Here is a 19,274-nt window from a genome sequence, read left to right as displayed (position 1 = left end):
TCCTTCAATAGTTGTTCATCAGTCCACTCGTGACTCAGGCGCCAGCCTATAAGGCTAACAAATCCAAACCAGTGGATTAACCGTAGTTCCATACTACAGGTAGGCTGGATTTCAGAATTGTATCTTAATACCTTTTCATATGAAAATATAAATTCCCTATTGTTCTAAATTGAGTGCATCTTCAAAGCTTCCCTTGAACCCTGTGACTCTCTTTTCCAGGTTCAGGGACCCGTATGGTCATCAAAACTACAAGGTATTAGACAAAAAAGTTCAGGCGCATTTTTTTTTTTTCTTTTTCTGCACAGTCCAGTGTCCAGCAGTATTTGGCAACACCAGTGTCTTCTTTAGGGTTTCTCCCAACTCAGTTGCTGACTCCCCTCCGTCTGGTTTAACTCGATTTCCAGACTTAAAAGGATGCGTCTGCTGTTCCAACAGTTGGACTCTGTGTTCCTGTAGATAGGGAGACAAGGACAAGACTTGCGCAGATAACTGTTTCAAATGCTTGCAGACAAATTTCTTCCCCATGGCATGCATGTCTCCTACTTCTCCACTAAGAATTCCAAGATAGAGTCACCCATCTCAAAGGGACTGACTCCTGGTCTTTTCTTAGGAGCAATCCAGAGACTTAGTATTGTCACTAAAAAGGCCTGTGTCCATGTTAATCCTGCCTTTGGTCCTAGCCCCTCCAAGTGTCTTTTTAACCCTTTGGAGGTTCCCCTGGAGTTGAACCTGGTTGGTCTTTGGGTTGTCCTTTTGGCATACCACACATCTCTCACACACACCTGTTTGGCTTTCAAAAAGATTCCAGGACAAATAAATATTCTAGACACACAATCCCCTAAAGTGTTTGTCCCATGTGACTAGATTGGTAGGTGTAGTTTTGGATATATCTAAGCACTACTTTGGATAAAACTAATTTTCTTGCCCTAGCAAAATGCCACCCTAAGTAAGTAGGCTGACCCAATTGCTTAAACAACAAGTCTCTTTCAAAACCCCCAAAATTGGGTCAAGACTTTTACAGCCAAACCTCTAATTTTAATATATATATATAATGACTTAAAGTCAATTCATTTTTTTAAATAAAAACAATATTATATTTCAGTTGCCAATATTTAATTCCCCAATAACTTCCCTAAAATCAAAACTTGTAAAACTAGAAAAACAAGAAAGCATTGACATAAGAGTTTATCTAGTGTTTGGACTGTTTCCATAGTCAAAATTGTTAAAACAAAAAACAAAAACAAAACTCAGATAGATCATACCAGTCCATGGAAGCTCTACTAAAACCATATGTTGTCCAAATTTTTTTATTTGTTTATTTTTCCTCTCCCTCTCCTGTTTTTATCATCATGTGCCATGTTGAGGAGGGATTAAAATTTAATCCATATAAAATTTATAAAAACACACACACTTTTCTAAAACTGGAATGCCAGGGGCAGAGCAGAGTGGAGCTGTGAGAGCAAAGGGGTGCCCCCCCTTCTCTGAGTCATTGCCTCTCTGAAACTGCCCACATTCCCCCCCTTTTCACAAGAAGAGTAATCATTTCCTTCCACAGCAGAAAGAGAAATCTCTGAAACTTAAAAGATTGTCCCCGGTGTGTGTAAAGGTATTGTAAAAGGAAGAATCCTAAAAAGATGGGGGAGTAAAGGATCTTCTGTAAAAGCATTGCCCCTCCCCTCTGTCACCCCTCTGTCCCCTCATCTGGGTCCTCAAGCCTGTAACAAGCAGGCAAGAGGCAGACTAAAGGGGGGAGTTTGGGTGAGATTGGGCAAATAATGAAACACACATACTCCTCAAACAATTAAAAAAGTGGGAAAGGATCGACAAAAACCTTTCAACTTTCCCATAATATGCATTCAAATTACACAAATCACAACACACACACACAAAACCAGAATTAATGGTGGATGCAGGCATGGCCAGAACCTGCAGCCTCCTAAGGAATAGACTCACATAATCTCTCAACTCTCTTTTCACAACTCAAAACAGTTTCTCAACCTTACATGTACGCGCACATTGAGACAAACAAATGCTCTCAAAAAGAAAACTGCACACCAATACCTCAACAGGCTGTTGCCACATGCAATCCATCACAGCCCTGCAGGAACACAGAAGCTCTTCCTCCTTCCTTTCAGCCAGGAGAAAGGAATGCTTTATTAAAAGGGCGATAGCTCCCATCAAGATGAATCTAGCCGCTCCCATGCCTATTGGAGACAATCCACACTCAACTGCCCTATTGTGATTCAACTCAACTCCCTTCCCAGAGAGCCTGCGTCTCTCCAGGTCCTTTTCGTGCCTGTCTGTTTCCCCGAGCTTTCCATCCCATGGAATACCTCCTCGACCAATCTTCCGAGAATTCCCCTGCCTCCCCCTCTTTGGGGCCGCAAACCTTGAGTTAAAAACAAGGCATTTCATCTTTCTTGTTCTCTCTTCCTCCTGGGGTTGCCCTGCAAACACCCTGTTCATTTATGGGCTCTGCCAGAATATCCTCCCAACCTTTCCCTTTTCTGTCCTATTTCAATAACCATCCTCTGTTCCTCCAGTGTCGGGAAGACTGATAACAAAGTCTGAATATCTTGTCACCTTGGATTGTGGGTTTGCATCAATCCAATCCACAGACTCTCAACTAAATCACTGACACTTCATCCATCCAACCTTCCATCCACATACAGTTGCCAATCCTCAGCTCTCGTTTCCAAATTCGAATTAAGCAAACAACACAAAACACAAGGCTTGTGTTCCTCAGTGTGACCTTTGGTATACCCTTTGCATAATTGGTTTAGTTACTATTTCTATTCCTTCTGGCAACATTAGTTTATTGTTACTGCCCCATGGGTAATCCAGCTTGCTTCTTCCTCTGGGGTTAGGATAACTTTACTTAAGCTCCTGTAAGTGTGGTGTTATTACAGGGAAAAACTTCTTTCCCTTTAGTCCCCTCTCTAACCATATTTTTCCAAAATTGTGTACCACCCCATAGGCATTCTTTCTCTCAAGTCATCTCAACATCACAAGTTCATTCTTATTTCTCCTCCACTTTATTTAATTCACTTTTACTCAATTCCCTTCCACACAAATTAAAGTGGTCACCTACTCACAGCACTGAACACATGGCACAATCAAATCCCATGTCCCTCCATTCACAGCAAATAACAGACGGGATTGCATAGCCAAAAATTTGGAAGACCCGCAGCCTGGCCAGAGCTATGGATTTCCAAAAACTTGACGCATTCCCCTTTTACTGCGGAGGAATTCAGTTCTATAAAGGGACAGACTCACATTTAACTCCTTAAGGGACAAGCTCACACAGCTTTTCTCTCCTCAGCTCAGGACAGGTGCCCATGCCACATACACATACATGAGCACACACACAGACTCTCTGCACCATTTCCCTCAACAAATAAAATAAAATAAAAACTATTAACTTTTCAATTCTAATTACTAGGTCTCCCCACAGGTCTCACCCCCTTTTTTTTTTTTTTTTTTTTTCTTTTCCCCAATTGCCATTGTTTACCATTTTCTTATAAGTTTCCTTTTCCCAATTTCTCAACAAGAGTCCAAGCGGACTCTCCTTAGGTATGTTTCTAGGTAATTCTGGAAGGGAAACCTTCCTTTTGGAACTTTTATTGTTGCCCATATTGATTACTGCCTTCCCTTACCCTGATCCCTGATCAGTACAGCCCTCTCTTGACCTTCTTATTGTTTTTACCCCCCCCAAGGTAGAGCACTCCAGCCTCGCTGGATTTGCTTTTCAGCAATTTTAAGCCTCTGTCGAGGGGGTAAAACCGGGCCGGCCTCCCAGCAGGCGCTGGCTAATTTTAAAGTCCGACCTCAACCTAACACATTGAACCAGCCACACGGGTCTCCGCTTTACAGCGAATCGCCACTGATCTATGCACTGAAACTGATCCCAATGTCCATCTTTGGTCACCTTCTGATGGACTTTACTAATAACATTAGAATTGAATGTCCCCTCTTCTGGCCAGCCGACCCCGAAGGTGGGCCACTCATTTCTACAAAAAAATCTTCAGTGTCTGGGTCAGCCAGGGGATCTCCATAATCTCCACCCAAAAGTATCAGAAAAGTTTCTCACCATACACTTCAGTGGGGTGTCGGAGGTGCCACTTCCTTCCCCCATTTTCTTCTATTTTCTTCTACAACCTTAGGTTCGGGGCAATCCAGTCACCCCCCTTCTTCTCCGCAAACTTCACCGCCCTTTGGAACTGGTCTCCCAGCAGACGCTGGCTCTCTTTAAAGACCACTAACTTCCCGTCCAGTCTCCCAGCAATCGCTGGCTGTCTTTAAAGACTAGGGATGACGGTATTTGCGTGAAAAAGGGTTTCTCGGACCTATGTTTTTCTCCTAGGGTTCCCTCCCTGGGTTCCTTACACACTACAGCCGACCTGTGGTACCGGACTCTCAACGGCTACCACCAGGAACTGCGACTGTTTAACCACCCACACAACCTACACAGACTTGGGCACGCCGGCCCTATCTGTTTCTATTAGTGTGCCCTCCCTGGGTTCTGCACACACTACAGCCGACCTGTGGTACCGGACTCTCAACGGCTGCCACCAGGAACTGCGACTGTTTAACCTCCCACACAACCTACATGGACTTCATTAGGCACGCCGGCCCGAGTCCAGGGGGGTGTACGGGCCCCCTCTTCTATCCTCAAGCGGGATAGGCACCTCTTCTATCCTCAAGCAGGATAGGCACCTCTTCTATCCTCAAGCAGGATAGGTACCCCTTAGTTTAAGTATATACTTGCCTCAGTTATCTTGGTTCCACGTTCATTCAGCCTGTCATTTGCACCACGCCGGCCGGCTCTCCATTCAGACCTCTCTTTTCCTTGTCATGAAGGGTTCTTGGAATCGGGAGGAGGTATCCCCAGGACCGAACCATCGACTCGGTCGAGACCTTCAGGAGAACTCTCCTGTGGCGCCTAGGCATCGACTCCAGGCGGCGGCTCCATGCCTTGGGGTTCCTCCCGTTCCAGCGAAAAATCGCCCTCGAGCAGTCCCATCTGGGGTGCCAAAATTGTTGTAGAAATGAAGACTAGGACGCTCGGGTCTTCATTCAGGAAAAGAGTTTAATATGCGCATAGGTTCAGACAAGCTCATGCTTCAAATTCTGAACCCCGAAGGTTCGGGGTCCTACTTCTTTTATACCCCCCCATTGGGTGATTATACAGCATAGACTAAGTGTCAACTTAGAGATATATGATATAACTACAAAAGCAAGCCGTGTGAAACAAGCCTGGAGGAGCTGGTGAGCTTCCTCCCCGTTCCTTATCTTTTCTCACCTAGTTGCTACAGAATACACATACATTCTTGTTTCTTATCTGCCCGTTCGGCTCTTCCCCACATACCACACTTGCAACAGATAGCTTACTTGCAATAGACAATTGCCTGATGAAAGGGCTTTAGTTCTTTGTTGTTTCCTTGACCCTAATTCCAATTCCACCTCAGTGTGATGTCCTCAACTTTCTAGAACCCCCAGCCAGGAAGTCAAATACAAATGTATGAATTCCAACCTACACCTTAGTGAAAGCAACAAGGCAAAATAAAAGCTAGATTTTATTTCTTCTTCATTTTACAAAAGTAACATTTATATCCATTTTGAAAGAATCTTTGTGACCCAGGTATGAAAAAGGAGAGTAGATTATTTTCCCAGCAGGTCTAGACAATTTTTCAGAGCTATCATCTCTATATAGATAAACTAGGAAATGTATGTGCATTCAGAAATAACATTTAGGCATTTCTATCATACTGAGCAAGATCAGGAGAATGAAACTACAGGTTTCTCAATGTAAAACAAATTAGTTTAGTAGCTGATATCAAACAAAAGTGTGTAACAGACTGTTTAAAAGAACAGCACTTATACCAATGGGCATTAGTCAAAATCCAGAAATGATCTTAGGAAGGGCTATCACTCCTTCAGAGGCCCTAAATATCTTTCTTCAAAAAACAGGGTACCTTTCCTTAGATTCAAGTTCCCAGAACAATTTATACTCCTTCTTTGAGTACATATCTATTTTTCAAAAAGTTTTGTTTTTTTCTGATCACTGATCACAATGTAGTCTCTGATCACTGTTTTAAGGTATGGGAGGCAGGGATGGAAAACATCTCAGACACTGATCACCCAGCCATCTAAAAGAAACTAACAGTTTCTCTGAGGAACATAAAATGTGTGGGGGGGGGGGGCGTGGATGGATGGAGATTAAATCCCACTGAAAACAAAGGAATTTAGTTTGAGTAAATCTGTTTAGGACTTTTACATCTAGCATACATTTTTATGAACCCCGCACTAGGCTAACTAAAAGTTATTAAATTCTTAAGTGTTTTTTGCAAAGCTACAAGAAATATCCTGGTAAGTTATATTACCTGGTTAAGTCTGTTTGATAAGAACTAAACAGATTTAGCATAACAAATTTGCACATGAGAGTCTACTGTGGGAATTGCATAAAAAGGTATGCTTGCTGAGTAGAATTCTATTTTGCACACCCAGGACTCTGGTTTTGTTACCTAACATTGTGACTAAAATCCCTTTTGAAGACTTTACTTCTTTAGATATCAATGCTATGCCAGTTTATATCATAGTAATCCCCACTGCTTTTTTTCAAATGGAAAAAAAAGTCTGTTGAGACTTCAGGTAAAGTGGTTAAGTCAAAAACGGAAAGATCACTTGCATAAATGAACACTATTTTTATTTTTTCATATAAAGTATTTCAGAGCTGCCAGTATTGGAATTAAATATATGTTAACAATCTAAAAGCAGAAACAGTTCAAAACAATTTTTAGCAGTATATGATCTCTAAAGTAGAGACCAGCAATTTCCCCACCACAGTGGAATTTATCCAACCTGTGCAATAACTATGGGCATCAGTGGGGCTGGAAAGATTCTCCTTGTTGCGACTGTGGTGCCAATATGCAACTATTAAACATTGTGCAAGACTGCCCACAATGTGCGTTCCCTGGCTCCTTAGATCTGCACAAAGCAACACCAGAAGCGATTGCCTGGATAGCTGAACTGGACATCCAGTTATGAGGCTACTGCTGTATCCCTGCAGAAGTTTTGTATATAATTGTGTGGGCTGTGTATATATATTTGCCTTTTCTCTTGTCATGTACTCATCATACGTTACACACACACACGCACAAACATACACACACACACACACACGTCCATATATACTATGGGCATGACTCTATGAGGATTCATACCCACTTCTAAATGTACAGCTTTGCTAGAGGTACATACAGTATGTTAAATGCAGGATGTGTATACATGTGTGTTGAGGAGGGGTGGGATTTTTGGCAAAAATCCAGTTTAACAGGTATTTCCCTCCCACTTTCCAACTTTTCCCATAAAAAAAGAAGAGTGGAAGTACAATATAATGGCCAGGAAATTGATAAATCAGTTTCAGAACACCAGATCAGATCTGCTATGATCAATCCAGTAAGCTCTACTATGCATATTCATGAGGCATTTACCTATAGCAGCACTTTTCAACTGAATGCCATCTATTCTGTAGGACTGAATTGTTGGCAATAAAGTTAAGGGATTGTTACATGTGATGACATTGCTGGGTGGGGGGGCTTGATTTGTTTACTCCTTGTCTCTCTCCCCGAAATACCAACCATTTGCCCTAGTCTAATGTGGACAATGAAGATATGCAATTAGGATTCTGTATACTCACCTTGCTGGCTATGCAAAAGGGTATGATGAAGGAGAGGGCCACATTCAATATATGTGATGATAGGTGCTCCTACCCCACAAACACACAAATGGCCAACTTTAATATTGGAAATGTTGGACAGAAATGAATTAAGACCCCTCAGCATGTCCATATGATGGTAATCCACAAACTGGACATTCTTCAGCCTTTCATGTCTGCCAGTCTCTCAATAAACTAATGCATTTAAATCCTATTCTTCACCTTCCAATGATTTCTACTTTCAGTTTGCTTCTCCTCCCAAATACTTCCACCCAGGTAGAATTTCCACCTATGGCTACAATTCCATGCCTGTTTGACTTACAATTAATAAGACTTCCCTCTACATAGACATATATAGAATTATCTATATACCTTTACCTGAGACCTTCTGGATTCCATTCACTGAGAGTTTCACTGGAAGTAGTACAGTAAAGACAAAGGTAAAGGTTTCCTTTGACATTAAGTCCAGTCATGTCCGACTCTAGGGGGCGGTGCTCATCTCCGTTTCAAAGCCAAAGAGCCGGCGTTTGTCCGTAGACACTTCCATGGTCATGTGGCCGGCATGACTAAACGGAACGCCGTTACCTGCCCGCCAAAGTGGTACCTATTAATCTACTCACATTTGCATGTTTTCGAACTGCTAGGTTGGCAGGAGCTGGGACTAGCAACAGGAGCTCACCCCGTCACACAGATTCAAACTGCCGACCTTCCGATCGGCAAGCTCAGCAGCTCAGCGGTTTAACCTGCAGTGCCACCGCGTCCCTGGAAGTAGTATAGCAGGGTGAAATATACACATTTAAGCAAAGCTGCCATGTCAATTTGAGCTCTAAAAAGAGTCAGACTAATTTGTGTATTAAAAAGGAAGGCAAGCAACTGAAAAAGATTCATGTATCATTTGCAGAGGCTAAAATCTTTGCATCAAAGGAAACCAGGCCCCAAGTCTTTAAGCTTACCTTATTACTATCACTGAGACTGTTAGCCAGACTTCCCCCCTTCCCTTGTTTAATAGCTTCCAGATGTGTTGAGACAACTCTCAGAATAACCAGTAGCAGAATTTCTGTGTTAGGACAGATTTTTCTCCTACATGTGCTTCTCATGAGCACATAGAAAGCAACAATTTCTTTCAGACTGGGTTTATTTGTGCAAGATAATGATATGATAGAGCAAGTGTGGATGACTTATTACTGAACTACAATTTCCAGCAATCCCAGCAACCTTGACTATATGAGGAAAGTTGGGAATTGTAGTTCATCAGTTATCTAGTTGGCCACAGCTTGCCCACCTTTGTTGTGGCCTGTACCCTAGGCTAGAGCTGATGGATCACATTTCTGAATATTCATCTATGGGAATAAATTGCTACAAAGAGAAAACCAACACTGCAGAGTAATGTAATGTAAAATAACATAATTTTATTTGCAAACAGTAGTCTGTCTAACCCAAGAATTACTAATGTGCCCTGTAATTTGAAGTGCAGGTGCAGGATAGACTTTAAAGATTACAGTCAGCCATCCATGACTAGGCCCAGAAGTGTATCAAAACCCAATCTACCTCTTTGACAGAGTGAGCCAAATGTAGATAATCTATGCTCTTCTGATGTTTTGGACTCCAAAATACGCTTGCCTAGGATTTTCATCAAGCAAGCATAGCCAAAAACAAGGAACAAGTGAAGTCTAGGTTGTCAGTATGATTCTTTATGTTCTTCACATGGCGAGCTGGGATTCAGTATTACTGACCATTACTGTAGTGCAGACATGCTCAGAAAACAGATACAGCTAATTTAAAAGATAAACACACTGGCACACAGATAATACTGGTATTACCTTAGCAAATATGTGGTTTTCCCATCACATAAGTGCTACAAACCACTTGTTACTCAAAGCCCAGTACGAAGTATGATCTTTCTTCAGCATTATATGATTGCTATTTATAGCTCAGAATAATGAACTATTAAGCAAAAACATAAGACAGCTGCAGCTCTCCTTTGCCAACACCCTAGCAGTTTAGAAGCAAATCTGTGATTGTGAAGGGTGCTACCTATCCTCCTGACCTGAACATTCCCTTCTCCACACAACCCCCTGAAAAATAGATATGCCACAAACTAGGAAGGAGAAAACAGCAAAAGAAAACCCAATGAGAAAAGAAGGTGAATAAGGTACCCCAATGGAAAGAAAGAAATAGGGGTGATGAAGTACCTCAGAGAATATAGCTTAAAGCTAAGAATGTGCCTGTAGCATAATGCCGTTCTCCAAAGGAGGGAGGGCAGGAAAAAGGAGGGAAAACTGCAATTCTTTTTAGAATTTGCAACAGAGGAAAGAAGTAAAATCCAACTGAGGACATATACTGATTCTTCAATAAGTCTGAGTGTGACTGCATTTTTAAGAGATGTGTTGCTATGTGAAGATCTGCTTAAGGAAGCAATCTTGAACATATTTACTAGAGAGTAAACTCCCCTGAATGCAGCATGATTTACTTCTCACGAAGGATTCATCCATACACTAAACTCCAAAGCAACTGATTTCCAATCAGGGCAAGATCATTGGCAATAGTCTATCCACCTATGGAAAGGTGGTGAACATCTCAGACTTGATGATGAAACACTTCTATGGCATTTGCAGTGTACTGACTGCCTTTTAGCTTTCCAGAGGCCTATACAGTAGGCCCTCATTATACTCCACTTATAGATGGACAATTCAGGCTGACAGCATAACTTGCTAAAGGCCACACAGTGAAGTCATAGTTCTCCAGAGCATTTGAATCCAGATCCTTTCTGCCAACCAGTGTTCACAATTCCTATTGCTTCCATAAACCAATCACCTCAGTGATCTAGAAGGCAAAGTTCACAAAATGTAAGACACAAAACATACAGTGAAAAGATGTGCAAAATTCTGCATGACCTATTTCCCTAATCTCCCACTGCCCTTGATATGTAAGAATTACCCTGTAGATCCTGCTAATGTCTAAATCTTTCACTTCTTTGTATCCAACAAACAGCCAAACTAGAGGCCCCTAAGAAGTAAGTTCCCAAATAAGAGCCCTCATGTCTGCCCTCAGCACTTGCCAGAGCAGTTCTTATGCTGCCTCTGAAACATAAAAAGCTTCATATTCTCCTCTCCTGTAGGTTTTTATTTTGGATTTGAATGGTGATGCCTACCTCACAATCTCTTGTGGACATATTTCTTTCTCCATTTTATAAAATACAATGGCACAGATTATCCCAATAATATGGTATTTCCTGAAGTCTTATACTCTGGTTCTAGTCTGAAAAGAATCAGAACAGGATGCTTCTTCCTACTTGACAAATCAGCAGAGCAAGAACCTTCTTCTTACCAGTGCTTTTGTCATCCTTTCAAACTGAATATACAGTAGGAAGAAGCAAGGAATCAGGGCTTGAATTTCTTTTCCAGTCACTGCAGTGTGAAGACATATTGTCCAAATGCCCCAATGAATCAGGTCAGACAACAGCTAAATGTCAGCAGTAAAACCAAGGCAGAATATTCCAGTTTCTACTACATTCCAGGCTAAGTCCCAAGACCAGGACAAGGACCAGCAAAGTTCCTCAGAAAATCAGCACTGGAGGAAAATGGGAGTGATCAAGGGAACAATACAGGACCTCTTCAAATACTCTAAAGATTTTCTCCCTTTGTGAGATGAGGAGAAAGTGATGGATCAGCACTCAGGAAGACAAGTTCAGGTTGGTTCCTTCTAAGTCTCTGAGGCATCGTTCTCCTGTGTTTCCTCTGGAATGCACACCTTCTCTTCTGTCTCACTGATTTTCAGTTCATTATTTTCCTGTGACTGTGTGGATACTACAGGCTTGATATTTTCTGCTGCCTTCTCTTTCATGTGGATTCTCTGGTGCGTTACCAATGCACTCTTCTGGCGGAACCTCCTCCCACACTCAAGGCAGCGATACGGGCGCTCCCCAGTATGGATTCTCCAATGTATAAGGAGATCTGAAAACCTAGTGAATCTCCTCTCACACTCATCACAAGGAAATGGTTTTTCTCCTGTGTGAATTTTCTGGTGCCGGGTGAGGTCTGATGGGTAACTGAATCTTCTTCCACACACCGTACAGCAAAAAGGTTTCTCCCCCGAGTGTGTCCGTTGGTGCGAAATCAGATTGGAACGTTGAATAAATCGTTTCCCACAATCAGCACAGGAAAACGGCTTCTCTCCTGTATGGATCCGCTTGTGTATTTTGAGGGTGGAAGAAGAAACAAACCTTTTCCCACATTCCAGGCAGATATAAGGTTTCTGGCCCGTGTGGATACGTTCATGCACTTTAAGTGCTGACTGGTGGCTGAAGCACTGTGGGCAATGAGAACAGTGGTAAGGCTGTTCTGCAGAGTGGACTCTCTGATGACTAACCAATGACACTCTCTGGGCAAATGATGCACCACAGTCAGTGCATGTGTGTGGTTTTTCCCCTGTGTGAATTCTCTGATGTCTAGTCAGGTGGGGCAACTGAGTAAATCTTGTCCCACACTCCATGCAGTGAAAATGCTTGGCACTTGTGTGAATATTGTCATGCTTTGCCAAGTCTGATGGCCTCACAAAACATTTCCCACAGTCCATACAGATGTAGGGTTTCTCCTTCTTGAGAGTCCCCGAAAAAGCACCATCTGTCCCCTCATCTCTGACCTCTTGATTCTGAATGGCCCCTGCTCCTCTGTTTGTGACTTTGGAACCTATAAGATGGTGTGAAAAAAAATTCAGAGGTTGAACTGTTACTTAATGCAGTGATGTGATCAAGAACTTGAAAACAGCAAAAAAATATCCCAATCTGTTAAAAGTTCTTTTCTACCAGCAACAACCCTAGATATCCCATACCTCCGCAACGGGAACCATAAGTTTATTCTAAATTAACTGTTTAGAAGACTTCTAGAGATAAGCCGAACTGTATGTTGTACAGCAGAGAATGGCAACCTTTTGATGGCTAGGAACCACAACTTGGTATTTTGGGGGAAACGGAGGACCAGAGGCTGCAGTTGGCAGGACAACAGGGTATAATGGGCAGGTTTGTCTCATGTTTATGCTCAGCTGGCTAGCAGATCTAGCTGAGCTTAGCTGAGCTTACAATGGATCAGAATGCAATAGTGGGATGGGAAATCAAGAAATCCCCAGACCATAGACTAGACAGAAAAAAGCCCTGGAAAAAGGCAATGCCAACCCCATCCTGTGTCCTTGCTAAAAATACACAACTGTGTCCATGAAGTTACCAGGTATCAAGTTTGACTCAAACCTAGCCTTACCTTATATCACACTTATAGGCAGGGCTGGGATTTTAGTTTTGTTTTTCTGTTTCAGGTTTATTTGTGCACGTTTTTGCTCTAACCCAGACAGAAACCAAAATTCAACAGTGCAGTTAAAGGGTTCCAGGAGCCACCAAAGAGGGTTTCACAGGTTGCAGTTCCTAACTTTGCTGTAGAAATCCTCTTCTTTTGAAATACAGCTAGGAGTTTGCAAAACGTAGTTTCAAAATATTTTGGGAGTGAAATTTTGCAGAATGGCCTATCCAAAGTGCAAAAGAGACTCCTTAAGAGTGAAACGGGCTGCTTTGAACATCTTGGAACACTTTGTGGTGGAACATCTCCATTTTGAGCTCAAAATACTTCTAAAATGTTAAAATTAATATGTTTTATGCTAAAAGCATCCGTTTCGCAATTGAAGTGGGATGTTTTACAAAAATGTCATACTTGAAATTTTTTACAACAAATGTCTTATGTGCTCTTAGAGGAAAACAAGCACTGACTCTTAAGAGAAATAGTGGTTAGTGCATCCCGTGCTATCATTCTCATTGTCACCTGCAGCAGCCCTAATGCCACAGAAGGAGAAATGAGAAGAAATACTTGCACTAACAGTGACTAAAGCTCAGTGTGCACATTGTAATCAGAACTTCCCCAGAGCAGGCCAAAATCCACTTGTGTGTTCTTAAGTTGCTACTGAAGAAATTTTTACTCTTATAATGCAACAGAATCAACCTTCCTGCAGTGTAGCATCTTCATAAGGTAAAATCTCTCCTGAGTGTTGAGCTCAAGTCTTGATGACGGACATGTCCATACTGTGTTCTTGGCAACAATATTTATTTATTAGATTGATTGATAGGATGCCCTACCCACTTTTGTAAGCCACTCCGGGTGGCTTATAAAATGCAACAATAAAACACAAAATTCATCATCCAAGAGAGAGCCTGGAGAAAATCAACAATCAATTACACAAGCACCCCACTACAGGTCTACCACCCATTCTAATCCAGATCGTAGTATAGGGTGGTTTGCCACTGTCTTCTACTGGAGAAGTTATGTCTTCACAGTCCTTCTTATAACTCCAGAATTTCCAGATCTTCAAAGTTCTCCTGGCATCACTTCCAGCATTTCCATACTCCTTTTCAGAATATTGCAATCCAGAATGAGACATGGTCCTGACCACATGACCTTAGACTGTCCTGAGTAGAGCAGGACTATCACCATTCGCAAATTAAAGGCTTACCTAACAAGCTTGCCTTCCCATTATCATGTTTCCTGACTTCCTTGGCAAGAAGCCTTTGTCTGGCATCTGACACAGCCCGCTGGCCTTCAGAGAGATTCATAGCTGCCTCTTGAAATGAGTCAGACTCCTGAAATGACACTGTAAGTTAATATCCAAGCCCCTACTTTATCCAAAAACCATTTTTAGCAAAATGACATCTGGCCAACAGATAAAGCCAAAAACAGGGATGAAAACAGCTGCAGATGAGAAGTTGCAGTACAGAACATTCTTTAGATGTTTCCGGATATTTAGTAAATAAGCAGAAAGGAGGGGACCAACAACTACAAACCCATTGGCATTACCCCTGTTTTACATATTTGGCCAAAGCATTGAGTAAAGTTTTTCCTTTTTGTGGGGGAGGAGGGCAACTGAGGATCACAAGGCAAAGGAAAGTAACAAAATGATTTCAGAAGAGTTAGGATTTCACCCCCTTTTCCTACTTTTTGAGAATACACTGTATGTACATAGATGGGCACCTATTGTACTACAATCCTACCGGGGTCTTAGTACACTTTATTTTTTTAGCTTTTCCCCCTTCTCAAAAGGATCAGCTAGAATTTGTTGCTGCTATCTTGGCACCACAGGCCACAATAAGACGCTCCTGAACTGCTCGTGCCTGGAAGTTGCCCGCCGTGATGCCTGAAAACTCTGCATGATTAGATTGCAAGGCTAGGTCAAAAGTTTCCAACTTTCTGGACTCATGGGGACAATTGGAATTTTGAAAATACATGATAAGCATTCTGAAAAAACAGGTATCATGGAATGCATGCCTAATTACACTAGAAGCAGTATGGAGGGACTGCTTCCCATTGCCCCCTCTAGCTTCCCAGAATGGTTTCTATCCAACCCAGTTTATCCTTCTCTCTTGCCTGGGCCTCAAATATATTTCCAAACCAACTTCTGGGCCATACCAACTGTCATTGCATTTTCTAAGAATGCCTCTGCAGGATCTGAGTGCTAGAGGCATTATTAGAAATACAGATTTTGCTTGTAATTGATGCAATTTTCCCATCATTTTAAAAATTAAAATACATAAAACAGCAGGGTGTACAGCAAGATCCTGCAAAAGTAGCCTTACAATAAAGTAGAATTAGCTTATCTGATTATGTTTCTTGTCTGTCTACCTCATAAGGCTGACATCAATCTTGCAAGTCTGAAAGTACAATTCTCCCATGTCTCCTTTGCAGCCTGAGAAACTAGGGAGGGTCCCTTCTGAGCCTCTTGCCCTGCCCACTATCCACCCACTATCCTGCCCTCTCTTATCTGACTGTTCCCTAGGCAGCATCTCTTCGCCCAACCCCCAAGGTCTTCCCCACATACCATTAGACACACTGACAACACGAGCATCATCTCAGGGGCCCAGAGTTGATGCCAAATAAGGATAATTTGTGAGATATATGCCGCCTACCTGCTATCCAATCCCAGGAGACCTATCTACTTTTTTTTTTTGGCCATGAACAGCTGGGTGGCAAAAATCACAGCTTTGCTAAGGATCACTGGAAAGGAGGATTCAACTTTCCTTTCCTCTCAACTACTCTCCAGAAGATCACTTTTTTTGTCATTGCTTCTAGCACTGGAAAAATAGCAGTCCTGCAAAGGATTATGAAAGCAGAAGGAAGTGAGGTGTAAATCTCATTGTGACTGAGAAAATAGTGGAGAGGCTGTGTATGTGCTTCTGACCAGCTGTGCTGAATCATAGATGTGTGCTTCTGAATGGTTACACTGAATCACAATTCCTCTACTTGCATAACCTCCAAAGGGGTCTGTAGAGATCAGAGTATCTCATCCAAAAATAGACTTCCCTTGTTAATTTGTATCAAGCAATATGCACATCAATGCGCCCAACAGTCAAGTATGCTGACATCAAAAAGACTCGGTGCTTTCCTCACCTTGTTCCTTCCATAGGTTTCTGGTGGGTAGAAGAGTTACATGTTGAAAATCACATCCTTTCAGGCTTGGGGAACAGGGAAGCTGATGTTCTCTGAAAAAAACTCACCTACACAATTGTTCCTGGAGTTAAACACTTCAGAATGTGGTCTGCATGCAAAGGTTGTGGTGGTGGGGAAGCATTCCATGATGATGTGTCATTAAGTTGGAACTCTTAGCAACCCCATAGACTGAACATGATTGAACAGCCTGCTATACAAAACGCCCTACACCATGTTTGTATAACACGATTCACCGGACCAAAATGGGGGGAGAGCTTTCTCTTTTCATGTGAACACTCTGACCTGGATAAATAACTGCCACATAATCCTCAGGGTATCATTTTTAGTTTGAAACAATGTTCTAGATATGGATAAAGTTCACAAGCTTCGTGTATTCTGGGACCCTAACCATTCATTGCCTAAGCATACGTTAAGTCATAAGGTTTGTTTGGACATAAACTTACACGAACTCAGCAATTTTAAATTTATAGGTTTAATGTTTAGCTTGTTATGTGAACTCAGCCATCATAAACTGAAAGATGTGTATGTTTATGCTGCTGGCATGTGTTGGCTTTTTACGCAACATAATTGGTATTTTGGTCTCATTGAACTATAAATTACTGTTTCCTATGTAACTTATGCAATCCTTCTCCTCACCTGTGGCTCCCTTTGCAAATTCTCCTGCTGGCTCAAAAGGAACCCCTCTGCCAAGGCAACGGCCTGAGCACAGGTCTTGGGACCACATTCTAGGACCTGGCTCTGGATTCCCTTTGGCAGAACTGTCAGAAACTGCTCCAAAACCAGCAGCTCCAGGATCTGCTCCTTCGTGTGACTCTCTGGTTCCAACCAGCGGTGGCAGAGTTCCCACAACTGGCTACAGACCTCACGGGGTCCCTCGGCCTCCTGATAACGGAAGTGGCGGAAGCGCTGGCGCTGGGTCTCAGCAGTACTTGAATGGCTGCTCCCGGCAGTAGTTTTAATCCTCCTATGGTCCCCTTTGTCTCTGGCATCCAGATTACTTAAGACCTGCTGGGCTTCAGCCCTAAGAATGGGCAGGAGGCGGCTCACCCCTTCTCGAGGCCACTGGCAGGCACCGACCACATGGTCAAGGATAGCCAGGTCATCCCACAAGGTCAGATCTGGCGACTGTGAGGTCCCCCATCCTGAGGTTGGATATGGGACTGTTTTCAAATACTCTTGCCATTGGCCTTCAAGGCACTGGGAAATCCCTTCCTGTCTTGGTACTGCCCACTGGAACAGATCTCGAGAACCACCAGGGTGTACTGAAATAGTGTCTCTTCCTGGTCCAACAGGCCTTTCTCCTGACACAGACCTTTCTTGGGCCTCTTTTTCCATCTTGAAAAAAAATGTCACATAGATTTGGATTCCTCAGAAGGAAGTCCACCTCTGCCCACTTGGAGGCTTAGGGACTGAACTTCTCTCAACAAAAAAATGCAAGCCTGCTCTCTCCAGATCCAGGTGTGGTATCTCAGCTAGGTAAAAGAAAGACCTCATACCACCACACAGTTCCCACTTTGGAACCTGGATGAAGTTATCTTCTCATTAACCCAGAAGCTGCAGCTTACAAAGCAGTTAAATCTGAAGCCAAGAGGTTCTCAGTCAAGAACAGTATGCCAGTTCCTGAATAAAGGGAGAAGAAAAAGAACAGAAAAAGTTAGTTCAGACTGTAGTACAGTCTTCAACCACAACTATTTCCTGGCATTATTAAACATCCTATTTTTGAGCAATGTAGAAAACCCCAGTTGTTTTTTCCTATTTCAGTTAACTTCACTCTATAGCAGCCTTTCTGAGTTTTTTGGCCCTGGAGGAACTCTTGAAATACTTTTTCTGGCCTTGGGGAACCCCTGCACATTCAGGCTCAAAGATAGGCCAGCAGTTACAAAATTATTATATTTGTTTCATGCGTTACAAAATTATTATATTTGTTTCATGCGTTACAAAATTATTATATTTGTTTCATGTGTAGGCCTGTATATATGCATTAACAGTGTTCTTAAACTAAAAATAAAGAATGAAACTTCCTCTTTAATGTGAAGTTGCCTGAATTTGAAATATTTTTTTAAATAAATCGTGATCTTCCAGGGAACCCCTAGTGACCTCTCACGGAATCCTGGGGTTTCACGGAACCCTGGTTGAGAAACCCTGCTCTGTAGGGTTATATCTCTGTTCTAAATAGAAATTCATTTTAATCATGGGTTGCTGAGACAAACCAATCTTGTGAAATCATTCTTTGAAACTGCCTTTGGATACATTATAGTTAAGCACTCACTCACATTATAGTTAAGCACTAACCTTAACATTATAGTTAAGGTTAACCACAGTTTGCCAGGCAAAAAATTCCCAAACTCCAACTTGCAGCCAGAATGCAGGAAGAATGGGCAGCCACGAGCCCAGGAAAAGTAGTTTATTCCCAAAAGCAACTACACTGAAAAACAATTGCAAGCTTAACGCTATTGTTTTGTAACCTACTAAAAAAGAGGAGGCATGGTATTTTCACAAACAGAAGTGACTTAAAGTCTGTTTATCTTTGGCAATTAATTCTACACTGATCTGTTTGATAAGGAACCCTGTAAGGTTCTTGAGCATGTCTGAGTGTTCAGCGAGTTTATGCAAAGCTGTGGCTTAGCCTATTGGGCTGTTTCTCAAAGTGAATGGGGTGTATACTCAAGAACAACATCAACATCCTGCCATTTACTTTTCAAGAAGACAACTTGTTAAGGTTTCCCTACTAACAGATTAAGCTACTATTATACCTAATCATTTGGCCGGGTGAAAGGTTGCAAGTGATTGTCTCCTCTCACGTGCTTCATGCAAAATAGCCTGGGGGGAGGACCTGCCCGGACTTGTTCTTCACTTCTTCTTTTTCTCTCTGCCGGCATGTAGCAAGCCAGGTAGCTCTCAATGAGAGCTAAGTCCTTTAAATGTTTTTGCTTTTGTTTTTGCTTTCTGTAAATAAATTATTTTTATAGAAATGCTTGGTGTGTGACTTTTTTGACCTCTCCTGGGCTAAAGGCTTTCCCAGCATTCTGCAACAGGTTATGTGCCCAGTAAACAACGCAATAAAACCCAGAAAGAAAAGA

At 42.2% G+C, this 19,274-nt stretch overlaps 1 protein-coding gene across 1 annotated transcript; it reads right to left on the bottom strand.

Moving 5' to 3' along the window:
• Positions 1-9,471: 9,471 nt before the first annotated feature.
• LOC134495510 (zinc finger protein 260-like) lies at positions 9,472-18,140 on the bottom strand. Its single transcript, XM_063301005.1, has 3 exons — positions 16,831-18,140; positions 14,207-14,333; positions 9,472-12,405 (listed from the first exon to the last, which is right to left on the bottom strand). The coding sequence occupies exons 1-3, from the start codon at positions 17,527-17,529 to the stop codon at positions 11,420-11,422; spliced, it is 1,812 nt and encodes a 603-aa protein (XP_063157075.1). The 5' UTR covers positions 17,530-18,140; the 3' UTR covers positions 9,472-11,419.
• Between the last annotated feature and the right edge of the window lie 1,134 nt (positions 18,141-19,274).

Source organism: Candoia aspera, chromosome 4, assembly GCF_035149785.1.
Source record: "Candoia aspera isolate rCanAsp1 chromosome 4, rCanAsp1.hap2, whole genome shotgun sequence".
Taxonomy (NCBI): Eukaryota; Metazoa; Chordata; class Lepidosauria; order Squamata; family Boidae; genus Candoia; species Candoia aspera.
The sequence above is the reverse complement of the archived record's forward strand: the minus strand, read 5'-3'. Positions and strand labels throughout refer to the sequence as shown.

What these genes read in the sequence shown, in the direction of transcription:
- LOC134495510 (XM_063301005.1), bottom strand. Translation starts at nt 17,529, where the DNA reads ATGGAAAAAGAGGCCCAAGAAAGGTCTGTGTCAGGAGAAAGGCCTGTT. An exon ending in ATTTGCAAAGGGAGCCACAG is followed by an intron (nt 14,334 to 16,830) that starts GTGAGGAGAAGG and finishes GTGTCATTTCAG; the next exon opens with GAGTCTGACTCATTTCAAGA. An exon ending in TGGGAAGGCAAGCTTGTTAG is followed by an intron (nt 12,406 to 14,206) that starts GTAAGCCTTTAA and finishes ACCATCTTATAG; the next exon opens with GTTCCAAAGTCACAAACAGA.